General features: G+C 30.2%; 1 protein-coding gene across 1 annotated transcript in view; it reads left to right on the top strand.

The window, feature by feature from the left end:
* Positions 1-797: 797 nt before the first annotated feature.
* slc6a5 (solute carrier family 6 member 5) overlaps positions 798-27754 on the top strand; it is a 65904-nt gene continuing 38947 nt past the window's right edge. The window contains 8 exon segments of the mRNA XM_062033378.1: positions 798-1003; positions 3508-3553; positions 4039-4428; positions 15060-15210; positions 19889-20020; positions 20126-20299; positions 21727-21877; positions 25000-25132. Coding sequence (XP_061889362.1) covers positions 951-1003; positions 3508-3553; positions 4039-4428; positions 15060-15210; positions 19889-20020; positions 20126-20299; positions 21727-21877; positions 25000-25132 — 1230 coding nt within the window. The 5' untranslated portion in view covers positions 798-950.

Here is a 27754-nt window from a genome sequence, read left to right as displayed (position 1 = left end):
TATTTATATATATATATACACACGTATACATGTATATATATATATAATATATATATATATATATATATATATATATATATATATATATATATATATATATATATATATATATACATACATACATATGTATATATATATATATGTATATATATATATATGTATATATATATATATATATATATATATATATATATATATATATATATATATATATATATATATATATATATATATATATATATATATATATATATATATATATATATATATATATATATACACACACATTTGAAATCAACATTTCAGTGTCATGTTTAGCCCGGCTGTGTCTCAGTGCTCAACAGCAGAGTCAGTGTAGTATTCCGTGTGAGGGTCCCTGTCAGCCAAGAGTGATGATGATGGTGATGATGATGATGGTGATGATGGGAGTCGTGGGCTCCTGGGTGACCTCCACTCCTGAATCACTGCTTCCCAGGCGCCTTGGATGGATGCTGCCGCTTATCAGCCACGCTACAGTGGAGTGATCCATTCATTATCCTTAATTAACAGCAATTTAAGAGCGGCAACCCCCTCTCTCTTAAAGATGGGGCCGATTTCGCAACATTGCATTCGTCTACTTTTCCGCACCAAAACATAAACCGATCACCAAAGCGGCACCAATCAATTATAATTATCCTCAGCTGACAATGTAATTACCAGCGTGCATAATAAACAAGAGCCCATTAAAGACGTTTGTGTTGCTTTAGGCTAAAACGGAAACAAAACAAACTCCAACGTCACTTCGTTTTGATGCTTTCTTTCGTATGATGTAACACTGAACACGAGGGGGACACGTCATTGCCGGAGGGTCACGTGATTCACCCCGTCGTGGCAGGAAGGAAACAACACAGGCTGATCGGTTCAGGAAATTTACGAGCGGAAACTTGTGCTTTGCATTTTATACCGACAAAATGTTTTCCAGAATAAAGAAAGAGAGGAGAATCGGAGACTTTGCAGGCTTCAGGTAAGTTAGGGTATGAATCTGAGACCAATAATTATCTTTTTATTTTAGTTGGAGGGAATATTTGTCTTTTTACGCACCTTTAATAGTAGTTTGAAACACAAATATGTTCATATATTAACTGGAAACTACTGCTGTTTTTTAAACAAAACTTTAAAAAATAACTTTAAATAAAAGCATTTTGGTCCCCCAGAAATATTAACTCCATTATAAATAACTTATTTAAATTAGTTTTATTATTTTTGAAAATGTTTTGCAATGTATTGACATGTGTTTACTCTAAGGGTGTCCAAAATGTGGCCCAGGAACCGTTTTTTTTAATTGTTTTTTGAGGTTTTTTGCATTATAGCAACAAAACAAAAAAAATGTTTTCTAACATCCAAAACTAAACAATATTGTTTGGATTGTTGTTTTTATAGATATGCTGACTCAACAATAATTTATGCAATACTATATTCAAACAACATTTAAAAAGTAACTTTCCTAAATTGCACTCGAGAAATAATAAATAAATGCTTATTTTTAACCATTAGAAACTGCTTTGCACATTAATATAAAATAAAAATTAAAAAAAAAAAAATATATATATATATATATATATATATATATATATATATATATATATATATATATATATATATATATATATATATATATATTTTTTTTTTACAGTATGGACATTTTAATCAGTATCAATAGTGCAGATTAAAAGGATGCTTTATCATCCAAACTTTTTCCATTTGGGGCCAAACACAGAAAAGCCAAAACATGCGTCGGCCATTTTGATGCGCTTTTATTTTGTAAATACATTTAAAAAAAATCTACATACAGATATTTACATATTTAAAGACGAAATATGGTGTCGGCTTTGTGTTAAAGGGGATCAAACATATTATTATTATTATTAGTTATTAGTATATACAATTTCCACTTTTTTCATTACATTACAATTTTTTTTAGTCTTACTGTTTTAATTTTATTTTTACAAGTCGCCGCAAGCCCGAAAAAAATCGAACTGTGGGCCGCGATTGGCCCCCGGCCACACTTTGGACACCCCCCCCCCCCCCCCCCCCACACACACACACACACACACACACACACACACCCCCCCCCCCGCCTAAATGTATACCAACATTTTGTTGCCATAGGGCAGCAGGACACAAGTCGTATAGTTTTGAAAAGTACAAAATAAACAAAACGCTTGTTTTAAAGTTACATTCAATCCTTTATAGGGAAGAATTGTGACTTTTTGTGAATTAAATGCTTGGAATGTTTGTTTTCATTCAAAAATGCACATTAATAATGCACTTTTTTTTTTTTTCACAGTATGGACATTTGAGCCAGTATCATAATGCAGATTAAATCCAAACATTTTCCACCAGGGGCCACATACTGGAAAGCAAAAACATGCCAAAAAAATGCGGCGGCCAAATTTTTGATTTTATTTTGTAAATAAATAAGAAATCTACAAACACATGTTTTTATTTAAAGACGACATTTTGTGTTGGCTTTGTGTTAAAGGGGATCAAACATATTATTATTATTAGTTATTAGTATATACAATTTCCACTTTTTTTCATTACATTACAATTGTTTTGCTCTTTTTTCTAAATTTTTTACTGTTGTTTTGATTTTATTCTTACAAGACGCCGCAAGGCCGACAAAAATCGAACTGTGGGCCGCAATTGGCCCCCGGGCCACACTTTGAATACACCCCCCCCCCCCCCCCGCCCTAAATGCATACCAAAAATTGCCAAATATAAACAAAATGCTTTTTTTAAAGTCACATTTAACCATCTAAAAGGAAGAATGGTGACTTTTGTGAATTCAATACTATTTTGTTTTCATGCAGAAATTTCCTAAATAGCATTTCCTGTTTCAAGGGAGAACATGCGCAATGCAGTATTTGAGGGACACACACACACGCACACACACTCACACACTCACACACTTACACACACACACTTGAACACAAAACTCGATCAGTGTAATATATATATACATACTTTAATGTTTGATGTGTGTGTTTAAACATAACTTTTTTTCGGAGGCCATGCTGCCGTTTCGTTAAATTTGCGCATGCACAGCAGTCGTGTCACATGACCTGTCAAAAATGTTCCCGCCAAAAAAAAAATATATAATACAAAAATAAAAAAAAATCGTCAGCTGGCATTTGTGCACGCGCGTGGGTTTGCGCAAAAAATAATAATACATTAAAGAAAATAAATTTAAAAAAGTCCACGTCAGGCGTTGCGCTCTTGCATCGTGCATAAAAACACACCCACGCGTAAGCTCTTCCACGCACGTGCACACTTGCCTCTCACCCTCGTCCCTTTAAAAAAAAAAAAAAAAAGATTGATCAAAGTTATCAAGAAAACGTCCCGCCAAGGGCACCTTGCCGCGCACTGACGCACGGGGGCCACCGGAAGAAAAGCAGTGCGCACACACACCACGACCCACTCCGCGCGCTCACCTTCTCCTCATCTTTTTTTCCCACCCTCACGCAGGAGCAGCAGCAGCACTTCCTCGCCGTTTGCAGAGCTCTGCATGATGGTAAGTCACGCTTTTTTCCTTTTTTATCCCTCGCCAAGCTTCTTTTTACACTTTTACGCACGGCTCTAACTCGACTTTTCTGCACATTTCCACACACATTCTTTATTTTCCTGACACGGGCTTGTTTTGCTGCTTAAAAAAAAACAAAACAAAAACAATACAATGACGTCATTTTTCTGTTTTTAGACCCTTTTTTCCTCCCGTTTGAGCTCCGGGGTCAAGCAGCCCCACTGGTCACGCCGGTGCTGCTGCGCGCTTTCCCCGGGAAAGACACGCCGCGGAGCCCCGCAGCAGCTTGTCTATTGCTCATTAAAAAAAAAAAAAAAAAAAATATTGGGTGGGAAATGGGCCGTAAAATTAAAGAATCCACGCGCTAACGCATATTTAAAAAAAAAAAAAAAAAAAAAAAAAAAGCCACGCTGCATGAAAATGTTACAAAAAGACGCACTTTTCCCCCTCACACCCCCCACGCTTGCACGTTCCAGGACGAGCAGGGAGAAATGGCGGCCAAGCAACCGGACGGACCCGCCAAGGCCGACGACACGCCCCCTCACGTGCACCAGCACCACGCGCCGGCGCCGGGGCCGCGCGCCGACGGCGGCCAGACTTTTTGCCCCAGCACGGAAAGTAAAGCGGGAGAGGCGGACGCCGCCAACCGGGCGTACGGGACGTTCAAGCACGCCGCGCCGGCAGCTCCCCCCGCGGCCAATGCGGCCTTTCGGAAGGATTCGAGCGTTTTGGCCCGCGGGGACGCGCCGCCGCCGCCGCCGCCGCAGGTCGAGCAGAACAACACCGGCTGGACGGCGCTGAGTCAGACCACCGTCGTGCTGGGAACGGATGGGAACATGTCCGTCCAGACCGGCACCGTCACCCCGGTAATCTCACGCGTCTTTTTTTTCCTCTCTCCATCCATTTTATGCACGTTTGCTACTTTTCAACCTCGAAAAGAAACTTTTAATTCCGTATTCATAAAAAAAAAAAAAAAAAAAAAGTTTGCCTTTAAACTACTTCCGACTCCTTTTCGGACATACTGAGAAACTGCCCGGAAATATGTGCTGTTGTAGCGTTTTTCAAAATAAAAGTATAATGAGAATTGGAAGGTGAAATAATGGGTTTGGTTGGAGCAAAATCATGTTTAAAAGAGCAAGTCTGCATGCAATAATTTATTTTTATTTTTATAAAGTATTTTTTTAAATTAAAATTAGTGTTTTTATGGGGTTGTTTCTCATCTCAGAACATCAGATGTGTTCATTCATTCATAAAATTCCCTTCTTGAAATTGGGCCCATGGGACTTTTTAACCCTCTGGGGATGTTTTAATTTGGATTATTTTGAAAGCTAAAAAGGACATTTAAATCCATACTTTTTTAATAATATTTTGAGAATTATTATTATTATTATTTTAAATTTTTTGCAAACCTTTTTTAGTCTTAAACATTTCTATTTTTTAAACCGATTTGAAGGCTCTTTTTCCTCATAACATACATCATGCAAATTTATACTGCCATTATTTGATCACATTTAAGATATTTTTCACCCATTGGGTGAGAAAACAAACGCAAGTCCAAGACATTATGAGAACTATCAAATTAAGTAAGTGGAAGTGGGCTGGACATATCAGTAGGAGAACAGATAATAGATGGACTTCCCTAATGACATCATGGAGACCCATGGATGGGTCTCCATGGATAGCGAGATGAAATAGACAAATATTGGGGAACAGTGCAGTGGCAGGGAGCAGCTAGAGATCGTTCACTATGGCAGAAACATGCTGAGGCTTTCGTCCAGCAGTGGACTGACAACGGCTGATGATGAAGATATGTTTTATTATCTTTAAAGGTGAACATGACATTAAAGTCCTTACATTTTAAAGGGCCAAAAAAAAAAAGCAATTTTTTTTTTGTTTGACATTTTTTTATAAAATTTCTCAAAAAACTTCATGCTTTTATAAATAAAATTTAAAAAATTATTTTATAATTTTAATTACTTATTATTATATACTCATGAAAAACTGCCATTATATGATCACATTATATGTATTATTTTTATTATCTTACATTTTAAAGGGACAAAAAAATGCTGTTTTTTTGTTTGACATTTCTCAAAAAACGTCATGCTTTTACACAAAAAAAGAGTGTTTTTATGGGGTTGTTTCTCATGTCAGGACATCAGATGTGTTCATTCATTCATGAAATTCCCTTCTTCAAATTGGGCCCATGGGACTTTTCAACCCTCTGGGGAGATTTTAATTTTCATTATTTTGAAAGCTAAACAGGATATTAAAATCCATACTTTTTTAAAGATAGTTTGGGAATTTATTTGTAATTTTTTTTGTTTTACATTTTTTGCAAACATTTTTCAGTCCTAAACATTTCTACTTTTAAACCCATTTGAAGGCCCTTTTTCCTCATAATTTACATCATGCAAATGTATACTGCCATTATTTTATCAAATTTAAGATATTTTTTATTATCTTTAAAGGTGAAAATGACATTAAAGTCCTTACATTTTAAAGGGCCAAAAAAAGGCATATTGTTTTGTTTGACATTTTTTAATAGAATTTCTCAAAAAACTTCATGCTTTTTAAAAAAAAATTTTTAGAAATTAAGATTATTTTAATTATTTATTATTATATACTCATGAAAATCTGCCATTATTTGATCACATTTAAGATTATTTGTATTATTTTTATTATCTTACATTTTAAAGGGCCAAAAATAAAAGGCTTTTTTGTTGTTTGACATTTTTTAATACAATTTCTCAAAAAACTTAATGCTTAAAAAAATAATAATTACAAATTAAGATTATCTTAATTATTTATTATTGTATACTCATGAAAAACTGCCATTATTTGATCACATTTAAGATTATTTGTATTATTTTTATTATCTTACATTTTAAAGGGCCAAAAATAAAAGGCTTTTTTGTTGTTTGACATTTTTTAATACAATTTCTCAAAAAACTTAATGCTTAAAAAAAATAATAATTACAAATTAAGATTATTTTAATTATTTATTATTATATACTCATGAAAAACTGCCATTATTTGATCACATTTAAGATTATTTGTATTATTTTTTTATCTTACATTTTAAAGGGACAAAAAAAATGTTTTGCAAACATTTTTCAAACAATTTCAGTCCTAAACATTTCTATTTTTAAACCCATTTGAAGGCCCTTTTTCCTCATAACTTACATCATGCCATTATTTGATCACATTTAAGATTATTTTTATTATATTTAAAGGTGCACATGATATTAAAGTCCTTACATTTTAAAGGGCCAAAAAAAAAGGCTTTTTCTTTGTTTGACATTTTTTACAAACATTTCTCAAAAAACGTCATGCTTTTACGAAAGAAAACTGTGTTTTTATGGGGTCGTTTCTCATCTCAGAACATCAGATGTGTTCATTCATTCATGAAATTCCCTTCTTCAAATTGGGCCCATGGGACTTTTTAACCCTCTGGGGAGATTTTAATTTGGATTATTTTGAAAGCTAAACAGGACATTAAAATCCATACTTTTTTAAAGATATTTTGGGATTTTTTTATGTTTTTTTATTTTACATTTTTTGCAAACAATTTCAGTCTTAAACATTTATATTTTTAAACCCATTTGAAGGCCCTTTTTCCTCATAACTTACATCATGCAAATGTATACTGGCATTATTTTATCACATTTAAGATATTTTTTATTACCTTTAAAGGTGAACATGACATTAAAGTCCTTACATTTTAAAGGGCCAAAAAAAAAAAGCAATTTTTTTTTTGTTTGACATTTTTTTATAAAATTTCTCAAAAAACTTCATGCTTTTATAAAAAAATTTAAAAAAATAATTTAATAATTTTAATTACTTATTATTATATACTCATGAAAAACTGCCATTATTTGATCACATTATATGTATTATTTTTATTATCTTACATTTTAAAGGGACAAAAAAATGCTGGTTTTTTGTTTGACATTTCTCAAAAAACGTCATGCTTTTACACAAAAAAAGAGTGTTTTTATGGGGTTGTTTCTCATGTCAGAACATCAGATGTGTTCATTCATTCATGAAGTTCCCTTCTTCAAATTGGGCCCATGGGACTTTTCAACCCTCTGGGGAGATTTTAATTTTCATTATTTTGAAAGATAAACAGGATATTAAAATCCATACTTTTTTAAAGATAGTTTGGGAATTTATTTGTAATTTTTTTTGTTTTACATTTTTTGCAAACATTTTTCAGTCCTAAACATTTCTACTTTTAAACCCATTTGAAGGCCCTTTTTCCTCATAACTTACATCATGCAAATGTATACTGCCATTATTTTATCACATTTAAGATATTTTTTATTATCTTTAAAGGTGAACATGACATTAAAGTCCTTACATTTTAAAGGGCCAAAAAAAGGCATTTTGTTTTGTTTGACATTTTTTAATAGAATTTCTCAAAAAACTTCATTTAAAAAAAAAATGTTAGAAATTAAGATTAATTTAATTATTTATTATTATATACTCATGAAAATCTGCCATTATTTGATCACATTTAAGATTATTTGTATTATTTTTATTATCTTACATTTTAAAGGGCCAAAAATAAAAGGCTTTTTTGTTGTTTGACATTTTTTAATACAATTTCTCAAAAAACTTAATGCTTAAAAAATAAATAAATTACAAATTAAGATTATTTTAATTATTTATTATTATATACTCATGAAAAATTGCCATTATTTGATCACATTTAAGATTATTTGTATTATTTTTTTATCTTACATTTTAAAGGGACAAAAAAAATGTTTGCAAACATTTTTCAAACAATTTCTGTCCTAAACATTTCTATTTTTAAACCCATTTGAAGGCCCTTTTTCCTCATAACTTACATCATGCCATCATTTGATCACATTTAAGATTATTTTTATTATCTTTAAAGGTGCACATGATATTAAAGTCCTTACATTTTAAAGGGCCAAAAAAAAAGGCTTTTTCTTTGTTTGACATTTTTTACAAAAATTTCTCAAAAAACGTCATGGTTTTACAAAAAAAAACTGTGTTTTTATGGGGTCGTTTCTCATCTCAGAACATCAGATGTGTTCATTCATTCATGAAATTCCCTTCTTCAAATTGGGCCCATGGGACTTTTTAACCCTCTGGGGAGATTTTAATTTGGATTATTTTGAAAGCTAAACAGGACATTAAAATCCATACTTTTTTAAAGATATTTTGGGATTTTTTATGTTTTTTTTTTGTTTTACATTTTTTGCAAACAATTTCAGTCTTAAACATTTATATTTTTAAACCCATTTGAAGGCCCTTTTTCCTCATAACTTACATCATGCAAATGTATACTGGCCTTATTTTATCACATTTAAGATATTTTTTATTATCTTTAAAGGTGAACATGACATTAAAGTCCTTACATTTTAAAGGGCCAAAAAAAAAAAGCAATTTTTTTTTTTGTTTGACATTTTTTTATAAAATTTCTCAAAAAACTTCATGCTTTTATAAAAAAAATTAAAAAAATAATTTAATAATTTTAATTACTTATTATTATATACTCATGAAAAACTGCCATTATTTGATCATATTATATGTATTATTTTTATTATCTTACATTTTAAAGGGACAAAAAAATGCTGTTTTTTTGTTTGGCATTTCTCAAAAAACGTCATGCTTTTACACAAAAAAAGTGTTTTTATGGGGTTGTTTCTCATGTCAGAACATCAGATGTGTTCATTCATTCATGAAATTCCCTTCTTCAAATTGGGCCCATGGGAGTTTTCAACCCTCTGGGGAGATTTTAATTTTCATTATTTTGAAAGCTAAACAGGATATTAAAATCCATACTTTTTTAAAGATAGTTTGGGAATTTATTTGTAATTTTTTTTGTTTAACATTTTTTGCAAACATTTTTCAGTCCTAAACATTTCTACTTTTAAACCCATTTGAAGGCTCTTTTTCCTCATAACTTACATCATGCAAATGTATACTGCCATTATTTTATCACATTTAAGATATTTTTTATTATCTTTAAAGGTGAACATGACATTAAAGTCCTTACATTTTAAAGGGCCAAAAAAAGGCATTTTGTTTTGTTTGACATTTTTTAATAGAATTTCTCAAAAAACTTCATTTAAAAAAAAAAATGTTAGAAATTAAGATTAATTTAATTATTTATTATTATATACTCATGAAAATCTGCCATTATTTGATCACATTTAAGATTATTTGTATTATTTTTATTATCTTACATTTTAAAGGGTCAAAAATAAAAGGCTTTTTTGTTGTTTGACATTTTTTAATACAATTTCTCAAAAAACTTAATGCTTAAAAAAAAAAAAAATTACAAATTAAGATTATTTTAATTATTTATTATTATATACTCATGAAAAACTGCCATTATTTGATCACATTTAAGATTATTTGTATTATTTTTTTATCTTACATTGTAAAGGGACAAAAAAAAATTTTTGCAAACATTTTTCAAACAATTTCAGTCCTAAACATTTCTATTTTTAAACCCATTTGAAGGCCCTTTTTCCTCATAACTTACATCATGCCATCATTTGATCACATTTAAGATTATTTTTATTATCTTTAAAGGTGCACATGATATTAAAGTCCTTACATTTTAAAGGGCCAAAAAAAAAGGCTTTTTCTTTGTTTGACATTTCTCAAAAAACGTCATGCTTTTACAAAAAAATAGTGTTTTTATGGGGTTGTTTCTCATGTCAGAACATCAGATGTGTTCATTCATTCATGAAATTCCTTTCTTGAAATTGGGCACGTGGGACTTTTTAACCCTCTGGGGATGTTTTAATTTGGATTATTTTGAAAGCTAAACAGGACATTAAAATCCATACTTTTTTAAAGATATTTTGGGATTTTTTTTTGTTTATTTTGTTTTACATTTTTTGCAAACAATTTTAGTCCTAAACATTTCTATTTTTAAACCCATTTGAAGGCCCTTTTTCCTCATAACGTACATCATGCAAATGTATGCTGCCATTATTTGATCACATTTAAGATTATTTTTATTATCTTTAAAGGTGAACATGACATTAAAGTCCTTACATTTTAAAGGGCCCACCCAAAAAAATTCTTTTTTTTTTTTTGTGTGACATTTTTTAATAACATTTCTCAAAAAACTTCATGCTTTAAAAAAAAAAAAATGTTACAAATGCAGATTCTTTTTATTATTTATTATTATATAGTCATGAAAAACTGCCATTATTTGATCACATTTAAGATTATTTGTATTATTTTTATTATCTTACATTTTTTACTAAAATTTCTCAAAAAACGTCATGCTTTTACAAAAAAAATATTGTTTTTATGGGGTTGTTTCTCATCTCAGAACATCAGATGTGTTCATTCATTCATGAAATTCCTTTCTTCCAATTGGGCACGTGGGACTTTTTAACCCTCAGGGGAGATTTTAATTTTGATTATTTTGAAAGCTAAACAGGACATTAAAATCCATACTTTTTTAAAGATAGCTTTTCAAACAATTTCATTCCCATTTGAAGGCCTTTTTTCCTCATAACTTACATCATGCAAATTTTGAAATTTTATACAAACATTTCTCAAAAAACTTCATGCTTTTTCAAAAAAATTAGAAAAATAAGATTATTTTTATTATATTTAAAGGTGAACATGACATTAAAGTCATTACATTTTAGATGAACAAAAAAAAAGCTGTATTTTTTGTTTGACATTTTTTACTAAAATTTCTCAAAAAACTTAATGCTTTTATTAAAAAAAAAAAAGTGTTTTTATGGGGTTGTTTTTTATCTCAGAACATCAGATGTGTTCATTCATTCATAAAATTCCCTTCTTCAAATTGGTCCCATGGGACTTCTTAACCCTATAGGGAGATTTTAATTTGGATTAAACAGGATATTAAAATCCATACTTTTTTAAAGGCCTTTGGGATTGTTTTCTTTTTTTTTTTTTTTTGCATTTTTTGCTTAAAACTTTTCAATCAATTTCAGTCCTAAACATGTATTATTTTTCAAACCCATTTGAAGGCCTTTTTTTCCTCATAACTTACATCATGTATACTCGTGAAAAATATTTAAGATTATTTTAATTATCTTTAAAGGTGAACATGACATTAAAGTCCTTATATTTTAAAAGGACAAAAAAATGCTGTTATTTTGTTTGACGTTTTTTCAAAAAATTCTCAAAAAATGTTAACAAATAAGATTATTTTTATTATCTTTATATACTCATGAAAAACTGCCCTTATTTGATCACATTTAAGATTATTTGTATTATTTTTATTTTCTTACATTTTAAAGGAACAAAAAAATGCTGTTTTTTGTTTGACATTTTTTACTAAAATTTCTCAAAAAACGTCATGCTTTTACAAAAAAAAAATTCTCATCTCAGAACATCAGATGTGTTCATTCATTCATGAAATTCCCTTCTTCAAACTGGGCCCATGGGACTTTGTAACCCTCTGGGGAGATTTTAATTTGGATTATTTTGAAAGCTAAACAGGACATTAAAATCCATACTTTTTTTTTTGCAAACATTTTTCAAACTATTTTAGTCCTAAACATTTATGTTTTTAAACCCTCTTTTTAGGGCTGTTTTCCCTCATAACTTACATCATGCAAATTTATACTACCATTATTTGATCACATTTAAGATTATTTTTATCGTCTTTAAAGGTGAAAGTCCTTACCTTTTTAAATGGACTAAAAAGTGCTGTTTTTTTGTTTGAATTTTTATAGAAACATTTATCAAAAAACTTCATGTTTTTATGAAAAATTAGTGTTTTTATGGGGTTGTTTCTCATAGAACATCAGATGTGTTCATTCATTCATAAAATTCCCTTCTTGTTTTGCATTTTTTTGCTAAAACTTTTCAATCAATTTCAGTCCTAAACATGTATTATTTTTCAAACCCATTTTAAGGCCTTTTTTCCTCATAACTTACATCATGCACATGTATACTCATGAACAATATTTAAGATTATTTTTATTATCTTTAAAGGTGAACACAACATTAAAGTCCTTACATTTTAAAGGGACAAAAAACTGCTGGTTTTTTTGTTTGACATTTTTTTACAAAAAAAATTCAAAAAACGTCATGCTTTTACAAAAAAAAAAAATCGTGTTTTTATGGGGTTGTTTCTCATCTCAGAACATCAGGGGCCGTACTTATCAAGCTTCTTAGAGTGCCATTTTACACTTAAGTCCTGAGAATTTGCGAAATTTAGTCCTACTCTCAAACTTAAGAATAAAAGCTTTTTATCAACGTTTTTAAGTCTAAGAATCACTCCTACTCTCCACGATATTTAAGAGACCTTCAGAGGTGTCTTAAGTGGTTAGGAGTTGCCAGCAGGGGATGGCACTGAGGCGAGAGAGACGTGCGCGAACGTTCAGGGAACGGAACAATGTTTTTTTTTTTTGATGACGAGCAGCTGATCAAACGGTATCGTTTAGACAGAGTAGATATTATTTTTGTCACAGATTTAATACTTTTCGATTCCTTGTTGATTTCTGCATGTGTCTGCAGTGGGCTAGTATATATAGAGCCACCCACACCAGTTTCAAATTAGTTGCCTAATTAATGAATTGGAAAGAAAATGTTATGACAGTAGCGTTTGTGTGTGGCCGTGAGGTGAGTGACGTCAGTGAGTGTGTGGGCGATAGAAGAGAGGGAGCGGTAGCGTGAGTGCCGGCGGGGACTAGTTTGTTTTGTATTATTTTGTAGTTTATTGTCAAAATATACACTTCCATTGTCCACTTAAATATTTCCAAGATATTTCTTTATTCTTAGACAACGGATTCCATTCCGTGATTGGTAATTTCTATGGACACAGAAATGACGTCACCTAAAATTCCGTTTACGGCACATAGTAATGTCGTAATTCAGCTCTGAGTGTGACACTTAAGATTCAGTCCTACACTTCGCTGAAAGTGTGAGTAAGACGCTTGATAACTAACTTTTAAGTGCAGCTTTCAGCGAATAATTTATTTACTCTTAAGTCAACTCTTAGCAGACTTCTTAGGAGTAATTCTAAGAAGCTTGATAAGTACGGCCCCAGATGTGTTCATTCATTCATGAAATTCCCTTCTTGAAATTGGGCCCATGGGACTTCTTAACCCTCTGGGGAGATTTTAATTTGGATTATCATGAAAGCTAAACGGGACATTAAAAGTCGTACATTTTAAAAGATAGTTTGGGATTTTTTTCTTTTATTTTTGTTTTACATTTTTTGCTAAAACTTTTTAATCATATTCAATCCTAAACATTTCTCTTTTCAAACCCTTTTTTATGCCTTTTTTTCCTCATAATTTACATCATACAGTATATTTATCATATTTAAGATTATTTTTATTATCTTTAAAGTTGACATGACATTAAAGTCCTTACATTTTAAAGGGAGAAAAAAATTCTGCAGTTTTTTGTTTGACATTTTATACAAACATTTCTAAAAAAAAACAAAACTTAATGCTTTTATTAAAAAAAATATTGAAAAATCATTTTTAAATTAAAAAAAAAAAATTAAGATTATTTTAATTATTTATTATTATATACTCATTAAAAACTGCCATTATTTGATCACATTTAATATTATTTGTATTATTTTTATTATCTTACATTTTAAAGGGACAAAAAAATGCTGTTTTTTTTGTTTTGACATTTTTTTACAAAAAAAATTCAAAAAACGTCATGCTTTTACAAAAAAAAAAATCGTGTTTTTATGGGGTTGTTTCTCATCTCAGAACATCAGATGTGTTCATTCATTCATGAAATTCCCTTCGTTCTCAAAAAATGTTAAAAAATAAGATTATTTGTATTATCTTTAAAGATGAACATGACATTAAAGTCCTCACCTTTTAAAGGGACATTAAAATGCTGTTTAAAAAAATTTTTTTTTTTACAAAAATTTCTCATAAAACTTCATGCTTTTATAAAAAAAAAAAAAAAATTACATTATTTTTTTAAATTAACTTTATAGATGTACATGACATTAAAGTCCTTACCTTTTAAAGGGCCAAAAAAAAAATGCTGGGTTTTTTTGTCTGACATTTTTTACTAAAATTTCACAAAAAAAAACTTCATGTGTTTATAATTTTTTTTTTGAAACATTTTCTCTTTAAAGCCTTTTGCTCATAATTCAGTACATTTTAATGCAAATGTATACTAGTAGAAAGGCCTCTTAAAATAAATTAATAAAAAACTTCACATGATTGGTATTTTTTGTTTGTTTTAATGGCTTGATTGAGATATTTGAGAAAAATAAACCTTTTTTTATGATGCTGTTTGATATGGTACACCTGTTTGGGGGTATTGTCAAATAGTTGCCAAAGTATATTGTACACCTGTGAAAATATTGCAAATTTAAAATTAAACATGAAAAAACACATTAGGGAAAACCATGTGTAATGAAAAATATGGACAAAAATACCAAAAAGTCCCCTGAAACGTTGCTTCCTAATAAAGTAATAACTTACTAATAAATAAATAACAAATAATAATATTGACCTTGCACATTTTCTCCTTCCAGGCGGACGATTGTGATGACGAGGAAGGGGATGAGAATAAGGCCAGGGGAAACTGGTCCAATAAACTGGATTTTATTTTGTCCATGGTGGGCTATGCTGTGGGACTGGGGAACGTGTGGAGGTTTCCTTATCTTGCCTTCCAGAATGGTGGAGGTAAGAGATCAAATAAATACATTAATAAGTACAAATATATATTTAAAGCAGAATGCAGAGGACAAATTTCACCACAACTAGTGTGTGTGTGACAATCATTGGTACTTTAATCTTTAATCTTTAATCTTAATTTATATACATTTTTAAAATAAAGATGTTTAAAAAAAAAAAAAAAGTATTACACTTCTCCCTAAAATATGTACAACGTTTATTGTTTAATTAGTAATGCTTTTATGGCAAAATAAAAAAATGTGTGAGAAATATAACATTTTAAAATAAAATTTGCACAGTAATATGTTTTTAAATATAAAAAATGTTATATTTTCCCCCTAAAAATACTAAAATAATAATAATTGTATAACGTTGATTATTTGCATTAGTATTGTAATATTAGAGCAACATAAAAAATGGGAGAAATATAAAATACTAAATATATACAATAAATGTTTTAAATATTAAAAAAACCTCTCCTTTTACAAAAAATAATATATAGTACAATATTAATGATGTTTTTTTAGTATTGTACTAACATAGCAAAAATAAAAATATGACAGAAATATACAATATTATTAAATACATTATGCACAATAAGTTATGTTTTAAATATATATTTCCTTAAAATATTACACCAATATTTGTACAACGTCCGTAGTTTTTTTTGTACAATTAATGTATGGGAGAAATATAAAACAATAAAATAATTTTGCATGGTAAAAATATGTTGTAAATATTTAAAACGTTATTTTTTTCTAAAAATAATGCAATTATTATTGTATAACATCCATTGTTTTTGTACTACTATAGCAGACATGAAATTAATCTTATTATTTTTTGTGCCTTTTTTGTACTACTATAGGATAAATAAAATTAAAAATGCATAAATATAAAACCTTATTATTTTTTTGTGCCTTTTTTGTACTATTGTAGCAGAAATACCATTTTAAATTGATAAATATAAAATCTTATTATTTTTTGTGCTTTTTTTGTACTATTATAGCAGAAATAAAACAAAAAATTGATAAATATACAATCTTATTATTTTTGTGCCCTTTTTTGTACTACTATAGCAGACATGAAATAAAAGATACATATAAAATCGTATTATTTTGTGCTCTTTTTTGTACTATTATAGCAGGAATTAAATAAAAAAATAGATTAACATAAAATATAATTCTTTTTTGTGCCTTTTTTGTACTCGTATATCAGAAATAAATAAATACAATTTTTTATAAATATAAAATCTTACTTTTTTGTATCTTTTTTGTAATATTATAGCAGAAATAAAATAAAATATGGATAAATATAAAATATCATTTGTTGTGCCTTTTTGTACTATTATAGCAGAAATAAAAAAAAAAAGAATATATTTAAAATCGTATTATTTTTTTGTGCCTTTTTTGTACTATTATAGCAGAAATACAATAACAATGGATATATATATAATCTTATCTTTTGTGCCCTTTTTTGTACTATTATAGCAGAAATAAAATACAAAATGAATAAATACAAAATCTTATTTGTTGTGCCTTTTTTTGTACTATTATAGCAGAAATAAAATAAAAAATTAATGAATATAAAATATTATTCTTTTTTGTGCCTTTTTTGTACTATTATAGCAGAAAAAAATGGATACATATAAAATATTGTTATTTTTTGTGCCTTTTTTGTACAATTATAGCAGAAATAAAATAAAACAATATATAAATATAAAATATTATTTGTGTGCCTTTTTGTACTATTATAGCATAAATAAAATACAAAATGGATAAATATAAAATCCTGTTATTTTTTGTGCCTTTTTTGTACTATTATAGCAGAAATAAAAAAAATGGATAAATATAAAATCTTACTATTTTTTGTGCCTTTTTTGTACTATTATAGCAGGGAAAAAAATTATAAATATATACCTCCAAGTCCGAGTCCATGGTTCTCGCCCGGAAAAGGGTGGAGTGCCATCTCCGGGTTGGGGAGGAGACCCTGCCCCAAGTGGAGGAGTTCAAGTACCTCGAAGTCTTGTTCACGAGTGAGGGAAGAGTGGATCGTGAGATCTACAGGCGGATCGGTGTGGCGTCTTCAGTAATGCGGACGCTGTATCGATCTGTTGTGGTGAAGAAGGAGCTGAGCCGGAAGGCAAAGCTCTCAATTTACCGGTCGATCTACGTTCCCATCCTCACCTATGGTCATGACCTTTGGGTTGTGACCGAAAGGACAAGATCACGGGTACAAGCGACCGAAATGAGTTTTCTCCGCCGGGTGGCGGGGCTCTCCCTTAGAGTTAGGGTGAGAAGCTCTGCCATCCGGGAGGAGCTCAAAGTAAAGCCGCTACTCCTCCACATTGAGAGGAGCCAGATGAGGTGGTTCAGGCATCTGGTCAGGATGCCACCCGAACGCCTCCCTGGGGAGGTGTTTAGGGCACGTCCGACCGGTAAGAGGCCACGGGGAAGACCCAGGACACGTTGGGAAGACTATGTCTCCCGGCTGGCCTGGGAACGCCTCGGGATCCCTCGGGAAGAGCTGGACGAAGTGGCTAGGGAGAGGGAAGTCTGGGCTTTCCTGCTTAGGCTGCTGCCCCCGCGACCCGACCTCGGATAAGCAGAAGAAGTTGGATGGATGGATAAATATAAAATCATATTATTTTTGTGCCATTTTTTGTACTATTATAGCAGAAATAAAATAAAAAATGGATACATATAAAATCTTATTTTTGTGCATTTTTTGTTCTATTATTGCAGAAATAAAATATTTTTATTTTTGTGCCTTTTTTAACCATTATAGCAGAAATAAAATAAAAAATGGATAAATATACAATTTATTATTTTGTGTGCCCTTTTTTGTACTGTTATAGCAGAAATAAAATAACAAATGGATAAATATAAAATCTTATTATTTTATGTGCCCTATTTTGTACTAGTATAGCAGAAATAAAATAAAAAATGATAAATGTAAAATCTTACTTTAGTTGTGCCTTTTTTGTACTATTATAGCATAAATAACATTAAAAAATGGATAAATATAAAATCGTATTATTTTGTGCTCTTTTTTGCACTATTATAGCAGAATTTTTTTTGAATAAATATAACATTTTACTTTTTTGTGCCCTTTTTGCACTATTATAGCAGAAATTAAATTAAAAACAATTATAAATATAAAATCTTATTATTTTTTGTGCCTTTTTTGTACTATTATAGCAGAAATAAAATAAAAAATGGATAAATATAAAATATTTTTATTTTTGTGCCTTTTTTTTACCATTATAGCAGAAATAAAATAAAAAAAATGGATACTTATAAAATCGTTTTTTTTTTGTGCCATTTTTGTACTGTCATAGCAGAAATAAAATAAATGGATACATATAAAATCTTTTTTTTGTGCCTTTTTGTACTATTATTGCAGAAATAAAATAAAAAAATCGATAAATATCAAATCTTATTATTTTTTGTGCCATTTTTGTACTATTATAGCAGAAATAAAATAAAACATGTATAAATATAAAATCTTATTATTTTGTCTTCTTTTTTGCACTATAGCAGAAACAAATGGATAAATATAAAATCGTATTATTTTGTGCTCTTTGTTGTACTATTATAGCAGACAAAAATGTATAAATATAAAATCTTACATTTTTTGTGCCTTTTTTGTAGTATTATAGCAGAAATAAAATAAAACAAATGGATAAATATCAAATCTTATGTTGTCCTCTTTTTTTCACTTTTAAAGCAGAAAAAATGGATAAATATAAAATCTTATGTTGTGCTCTTTTTTCACTATTATAGCAGGAAAAAAATGGATTAATATAAAATCGTATTAGTTTGTGCTCTTTTTTGCACTATTATAGCAGAAAAAAATGTAGAGACATAAAATCTTACTTTTGTGTACCTTTTTTGTACTATTATAGCAGAAATAAAATAAAACAAATGGATAAATATAAAATCTTATGTTGTCCTCTTTTTTCACTTTTATAGCAGAAAAAAATGGATAAATATAAAATCTTATTTTGTGATCTTTTTTTCACTATTATAGCAGAAAAAAATGGATAATTATATAAAATGTTATTATTTTGTGCTCTTTTTGCACTATTATTGCAGAATTTTTTTTATAAATATAAAATCTTACTTTTTGTGTGCATTTTTTGTACTATTATAGCAGAAATAAAATTTAAAAAATGGATAAATATAAAATCTCATGTTTTTGCACTATCATAGCAGAAAAAAATGGATAAATAAAAAATGTTATTATTTTGTGCTCTTTTGCACTATTATAGCAGAAAAAAATGGATACATAAACATTTTACTTTTTTTGGTGCCTTTTTGTACTATTATGGCAGGCATAAAAATTAAAACCTGGATAAATATAACATTTTAATATTTTTTGTGCCTTTTTTGCACTATTATAGCAGAAAAAAAATGGATAAATAAACATTTTACTTTTTTCGTGCCTTTTTGTACTATTATGGCAGAAATACAATTAAAACATGGATAAATATAAAATATTAATATTTTTTGTGCCTTTTTTGTACTATTACAGCAGGAATAAAATAAAATAAAAAATGGATAAATATAAGATATTTATTTATTATTACTTTTTGGGGCCTGTTTTGCACTATTGTAGCAGAAACACAATAAAACAAGGATACATATAAAATCTTATTATTTTTTTGTGCCTTTTTCCCCCCTTGCAGGTGCATTTTTGATCCCCTACCTAACTATGTTGGGCATTGCCGGCATCCCAATCTTTTTCCTGGAAGTGTCCCTGGGCCAGTTTGCCAGCCAGGGCCCAGTGTCAGTATGGAAGTGCATCCCAGCCCTGCAAGGTACTTGCATCCCAGCAAACCCTCGGCCACAACATTCAACACGCACCAGTCTCTACTTCCCTTAAGAGTAATTGATACATATTTCGTCTCGTTTATTTATTTTAGGTTGCGGGATTGCCATGTTGATTGTATCTGTCTTGATAGCCATATACTATAATATTATTATGTGCTGGACACTGTACTACCTGTTCGCTTCGTTGAAGGGCTCACTGCCATGGGCTCACTGTAGGAATGCGTGGAACACCGTGGAATGTAAGGACAAAGAAATGCTGCTCCTAGGTGAGACACACACCTTGACACGCACCCACGCACGCACGCACACACTCACTGCACAATGCGCAATGCGTCACCACTCTCAGTTGAGGTGTCCTGCAGAATGCTGACCTGTGATCCATACTTAAAATATTATTTTTTACACACCACAGCCTATTTATATTCTTCTTTTACGTTTTATACCGAGTTGTGTTTTTCAACTCTTTTGAAACTGCAGTTTTTTTTTAGTCCTTTTAATAATTAAATTATTCCATAAAATATACTTTAAATGTTTTTTTTGTAGGGAAATGCAAAGGCAGGTGTTTGTCAACGGTCTGCATCGATTATGTATCGAAATTCAACGAATTTCTCGTGATATTCGCCTTTTGGGGATTCTGTGAATTCAGCAGAAAAACTGCTTGCTTGACATATTTACTGTACTGAGCTGCTGCAGTGCTGCAGCAGGCGCAACACTGACCTCTGCTGGCTAGTAGAAGAACTACAGCCTCTATACAACTGAATGGACACATTTCAATAGCTAATACTTTAGTTTTTTGTTTTTTTTTAAACACCAGGGGACTTTTTTTGTCCTTTCAATACATTTTTGTTATAGTTTTGGCCATAATGTTTGTTTTTATTCACAAATTTCCTGAAAGGGTCCAGTTATTTCGCGGGTGTACCCTACTCCAAAGCCAAACAGGTCCTTCATTTTTCCTTAAATCTGTCATATAACTGCAGCCCTAAACAAAAATACAAAGCAAGTCATTTTTTCCCCCCTTTTAAGGCCTTTTGATCGGATAATGTCACATTTATTTCAACTTTTTTTTAGTTTTTGACACATAGTTGACAGGATCAGCCAAAAATGCATCATATTCCGTTTTTCCCCTCAACAAGTAAAAAAAATTCAGATAAATAAAAGTCAAATTAAATAAATCAAAGACAAACACTGTTGCACTCTTCAATGGCCCTACAACGACCAACAAACACACAAAATGCTCATCAACCACCCACATTTCAATTCAATCGGGGTTAATTTGGAGTTCCTGAAATTTTGCAGAACCATTCGGCATCAACCTCATTTTTTCACAGTTTGAGAAAATAAAGAACATCTTTAATCCAGCAAGGAGGCACTTTTTGCCTTCCAATTTTAATGTCACATCATGAAATATAAAACAAATCAAAAATATATACATAAATGACATGATCATAAAACCTATGAAGAAATGCACTTTTGAAAAGTTTCATTCCTTGTATGAAATGTGAAATTTATATATAAAAAAAAGTAGTTGTTTTTTCTGGTAATTTAGGCATTTGTATTCCTCTTTTTGATATCATTCTTTGCCATGTCTTTAACAATTTACTTCCAAACAAACGTTACCGAGTCATTATCTTGCCTTTCCTACAAAAATAGTTTCGCTTTTGCTAAACTGATGCTGCTTGTTTTTTTTGTACAGACTCCTGCATCCTGTGGAACAGAAACACCTCCTCCATCAAGAACTCCACTTTTTGTCTCACTGCTCGTGCTGCTGGGAATCTGAGCAGACTGTTGAACACCACCCTGGAAGGTGAAAAGACCTACGTCAGCCCCAGTGAGGAGTACTTCAAGTGAGTGAGGAAAAACTGGACATACTTGCTCTGTTGTTCGGTCGTTTTCTGGCGTTTATATTTCAATGTCGTCTTAATCCTTACTCTGGGGTGACAAGGTGGTGTGTAATTCTCTGCCGATAAACTAGGGGGCGTTTTTTTTCCCTGAGAGCAACCACAACGCTCGCTGACTCGATTTTTAACGTCCTTTGTATAGAAGAAGTGAACAATGGTGTCTAAAGCATTATTGAATGCTGGAATCTATCGGTTACTTTAATTGTACATGTTGCTCTGAAATCAGAGGAGAAAGGCATTCAAATTAAAGAAGCGCGTGTAACCCTCCGGCGGAGATTGACTTACCCATTTAAAAAAATTCTAACCTCGCATCATTGACAACGTATTCCGTAGAGTTTTAGTACATCATTTGAAGCTTGGTTTAACCTTTTGCAAAAGTGTCAATGAAAAGAGTCTCAGCTGAAAAAAAAACATACTAATAATAGTGGTTATATGAACATAAGGAATGGGTACTGAATTCGATACTTTTATAGGTACCAATTCATGTAACATTAAATGGTTCCATATTCCACGTACAGCACTAATAACTCAACACGGTCTCCTTTAGGTAAGGTTGCAATGTTTCATGCCAACTGTCAGGTTCAAACACTGATGACATCTATTAAACAAGACAAGAAGCAAAGAATGAAACAGACAGAACTCAATTTGGACTCAATTTGAGGAGAGACGCTTGGACATCTGTACCCTTGTACAGTGTCATTACGGTCTGCCAAAAGATTGTACGCCTCCTTCTTTTATTTGGACCTTCCCTAACCACATGGCCATAGCTGTTTCTAAAGGACAAAGGTCGTAAACAGTTCACAGCACAGAAAAGGTCAGTTCAAAAAAGAGGTCTGTAAAACAGTTCAAAAAGAGGTTCGTAAAACAGTTGAAAAAGGAGGTTCAAAAAGAGGTCGTCTGGAAATTGGGCAGATCCTGCCTTCTCTCCGCTTTGTAGTCCTTGGATTAAAACAATATCTTTCTGTTGATTACCAAACATGAAAGAAAACCGAAAACCCTTCATGTTGCTTTCCCCCTTACACAGTGGAGTTTTACAAGCCTTCTTCTTGGTAGGTTTCAAAGACAGCTTTTGCTTCTCACCCGGCACTTAATGTAACACAAAGTTTTTGTGATAACTTAGAAACAATTATTCTAACACCAACAAAGCAAGAAGGCGGCGCTCAGAAGTACATTCAGGCTCCACTTTTTAAAAAATGCGTTAGCTCGATGCTAATTTCCATTGGAATTGCCGTAGACATGTTAAAGATTAGCATTAGTGATTTTACATGGCGATTTCAACACCTCCAAATTTCGTATAGAAAACTACAATTAAGATGCACGTTACAATCAAACAGCTTGTGTGTAATAAGTACAATACTCGAAGAACAAAAGAAAAGACAAACCTTCAACTTAATGGCAAAGACTACTTCCTGACTATGGCAACACACCATAGCCCAGGGCAGTTCAACTACATAATGAAGAGGGCCGCAGTTTCAAGAGCCCAAGGGCCCAGACATCGAAATGTGGATGTTTCGTCATAAAGTGCCCCCCGCAGGTGATATTTCTTTGAGACTGCAATTACTTAACTGTAAAATAAACTTTCACACTGCACTGTCAATAAATTCGCTATTCTGCCCTCGCTACTCGTTTCCAGCGTGCGCAGCTAGACAGATAGATAACAGCATGAAGAAACAGAAGCTCCAGAAGTTTTGTTGTGGATTGATGTTCCTTTTAAAAAAAAATTAGACTCAGACAAACTTTAATGATCCACAAGGGAAATTGTTACACACAGTAGCTCAGTTACAAAGGATGGAAAAGGAAAAGGCTCACAAGGGGCACAAAAAGAGGGTGAAAACTAAGTAAAAAGTAGACAAAAAATGTACCATAATATATAACAAAATAAATTTAAAAAAAAAAATTTTTAAAAAATAAATATATATATATATATATATATATATATATATATATATATATATATATATATATATATATATATATATATATATATATATATATATATATATATATATATATATATATATATATATATATATATATATATATATATATATATATATATATATTAGGGCTGCAACCAACAACTAATTTGATAATCGATTAATCTGTCAATTATTACTTCGATTAATCGATTAATAATCGGATAAAAGAGACAAACTACATTTCTATCCTTTCCAGTATTTTATTGAAAAAAACCCCACCATACTGGCACCATACTTATTTTGATTATTGTTTCTCAGCTGTTTGTAAATGTTGCAGTTTATAAATAAAGGTTGATAAAAATAAAAAAAAACAAAAAACGAATATATTTATAAAATAATAATAATTTAAAAAAAATTGCCTCTGCACATGCGCATAGCATAGATCCAACGAATCGATGACTAAATTAATCGCCAACTATTTTTATAATCGATTTTAATCGATTTAATCGTTTAGTTGTAGCAGTCCTAATATATATATATATATATATATATATATATATATATATATATATATATATATATATATATATATATATATGTGTGTGTGTGTGTGTGTGTGTGTGTGTGTGTGTGTGTGTGTGTGTGTGTGTGTGTATGTATGTATGTATGTATGTATGTATGTATGTATGTATGTATGTATGTATGTATGTATGTATGTATGTATGTATGTATGTATGTATGTATGTATGTATGTATGTATGTATGTATGTATGTATGTATGTATGTATGTATGTATGTATGTATGTATGTGTGTGTGTGTGTGTATATATGTATATATGCAGTGAAACTTGCCAAGGGACATGTAGCCAAATATTAACATTGGTGTATGTATACTTTTGACCCAGCAGATTTGGTCACATTTTCAGTAGACCCATAATAAATTCATAAAAGAACTAAACTTCATGAATGTTTTTGTGACCAACAAGTATGTGCTCCAATCACTCTATCACAAAAAAATAAGAGCTGTAGAAATGATTGGAAACTCAAGACAGCCATGACATTATGTTCTTTACTACTGTATGTAAACTTTTGACCACGACTGTATATATGAAGAGTATATGATAAGAGTGTTGGATGACTGTCCTCCAGGTACAACGTGCTGCACATCTCCAAAGGCATTGAATATCCAGGAGATATTCGTTGGGCTCTGGCAGGCTGTCTGTTTCTAGCCTGGATCATTGTCTACTCGTCTTTGGCCAAGGGAATTAAGTCATCAGGAAAGGTAAAAAAAATAAAAAATCCTGTAAACTACTTAAATTAGTTGAAATGTTCTTTATCAACTTTAGTAAAGAAACACATGTAAAAATTATGTTTTTGCTCCCCTCACATATGAACTAAACATAACCGTTTGCATACCTGGCTGGAAATTATAGAAACTTTACTTTACATTGACACTTTAGATTAGAATCTATCTAGACTTCAGCTATAATGAATGCCACACACCCCACAAAGCGGCCAAAAGTAATAATAATAGTCCAGTTTATATGTAAAATATATTATTGTACTGTGTTGGGGAATATTCATTTAATTGATAAAAAAGGAAGCTACTGAAATAATTGTATGACTTTTTAAGTTATGAAAAGATGAGCATGTCCAAGATTTGCATGACTTTCTTAATCAAGGTTAAGTTTACAGTGTACAGTGTACAGTATTTATGATAGGTGTTCAAGCACGTTTATAATGTTGTAGGATAGTGCCCTCTAGTGGAGTAAATAATGATACGCACCTTACAGTAACCTCTGAATAAGGCAGATGTGTCTTCACCTTTTGTTAAAAAAAGTACCTCTTACTGAAAAACTAAAGAATGCAAGGGTACGCTTTGATCTTTTTGTTTTTGTATTTTGTAAAATGCAAGAATAAATAAATACATTTTATATATATATATATATATATACATATATATATATATATATATATATATATATATATATATATATATATATATATATATATATATATATATATAATATATATATGTATATATATGTATATATATATATATATATATATATAATATATATATGTATATATATGTATATATATATATATATATATATATATATATATATATATATATATATATATATATATATATATATATATATATATATATATATATATATATATATATATATATATATATATATATATATATATATATATATAATATATATATATATAATATATATATATACTACCGTTCAAAAGTTTGGGGTCACATTGAAATGTCCTTATTTTTGAAGGAAAAGCACTGTACTTTTCAATGAAGATAACTTTAAACTAGTCTTAACTTTAAAGAAATACACTCTATACATTGCTAATGTGGTAAATGACTATTTTAGCTGCAAATGTCTGGTTTTTGGTGCAATATCTACATAGGTGTATAGAGGCCCATTTCCAGCAACTATCACTCCAGTGTTCTAATGGTACAATGTGTTAGATTAGAAAACCCTTCTGCAATCATGTTCACACATCTGAAAACAGTTTAGCTCGTTACAGAAGCTACAAAACTGACCTTCCTTTGAGCAGATTGAGTTTCTGGAGCATCACATTTGTGGGGTCAATTAAACGCTCAAAATGGCCAGAAAAAGAGAACTTTCATCTGAAACTCGACAGTCTATTCTTGTTCTTAGAAATGAAGGCTATTCCACAAAATTGTTTGGGTGACCCCAAACTTTTGAATGGTAGTGTATATACAGTATATATATATATATATGTATATGTATATGTATATACAAAAAAAAAAAAAAAGTACTTTAGGTCAGGAAAAAACACAGGCTATTTCATTCCTACAAGCCTGTTTCGCAGGTTTCCCTGCTCTTCAGGGGATTTTATTTTATGATTTTATGAATAAAATATAGCGCTCCTCAATGTAAATAAAGGGGATTTTATTTAATGATTTTATTAATTACATTTTCCTGAAGAACAGGGAAACCTGCAAAACAGGCTTGTAGGGATGAAATAGCCTCTGTGTGACTTAACGTATATATATATATATATATATATATATATATATATATATATATATATATATATATATATATATATATATATATATATATGTATATATATATATATATATATATATATATATATATATATATATATATATATATATATATATATACGATCAAAAAGTCATTTTGATAGTAGGCTATCGTAGCTAATATAGACACTTACGTCATGCGTTGTCTTCATTATAACACTTATATAAGACTTAAATTCATTTTGATAGTAGGCTAATATAGCTAATATAGACACTTACGTCATGTGTTGTCTTCATTATAACACTTATATAAGACTTTTAAAGTCATTTTGATAGTAGGCTATCATAGCTAATATAGACACTTACGTCATGTGTTGCCTTCATTATAACACTTATATAAGACTTAAATTAATTTTGATAGTAGACTATTATAGCTAATATAGACACTTACATCATGTGTTGTCTTCATTATAACACTTATATAAGACTTTTAAAGTCATTTTGATAGTAGGCTATCATAGCTAATATAGACACTTACATCATGTGTTGCCTTCATTATAACACTTATATAAGACTTAAATTAATTTTGATAGTAGACTATTATAGCTAATATAGACACTTACATCATGTGTTGTCTTTATTATAACACTTAAATAAGACTTTTAAAGTCATTTTGATCGTAGGCTATCATAGCTAATATAGACACTTACGTCATGTGCTGCCTTCATTATAATACTTATATTAGACTTTGAAAGTAATTTTGATAGTAGGCTATCATAGCTAATATAGACACTTACGTCATGTGTTGCCTTCATTATAACACTTATATACGACTTTGAAAGTCATTTTTATAGTAGG

Source organism: Entelurus aequoreus, linkage group LG02 (assembly GCF_033978785.1).
Source record: "Entelurus aequoreus isolate RoL-2023_Sb linkage group LG02, RoL_Eaeq_v1.1, whole genome shotgun sequence".
Lineage (NCBI taxonomy): Eukaryota > Metazoa > Chordata > Actinopteri > Syngnathiformes > Syngnathidae > Entelurus > Entelurus aequoreus.
Note: the sequence above shows the minus strand (reverse complement) of the source record. Positions and strands in the feature narration are given on the sequence as shown.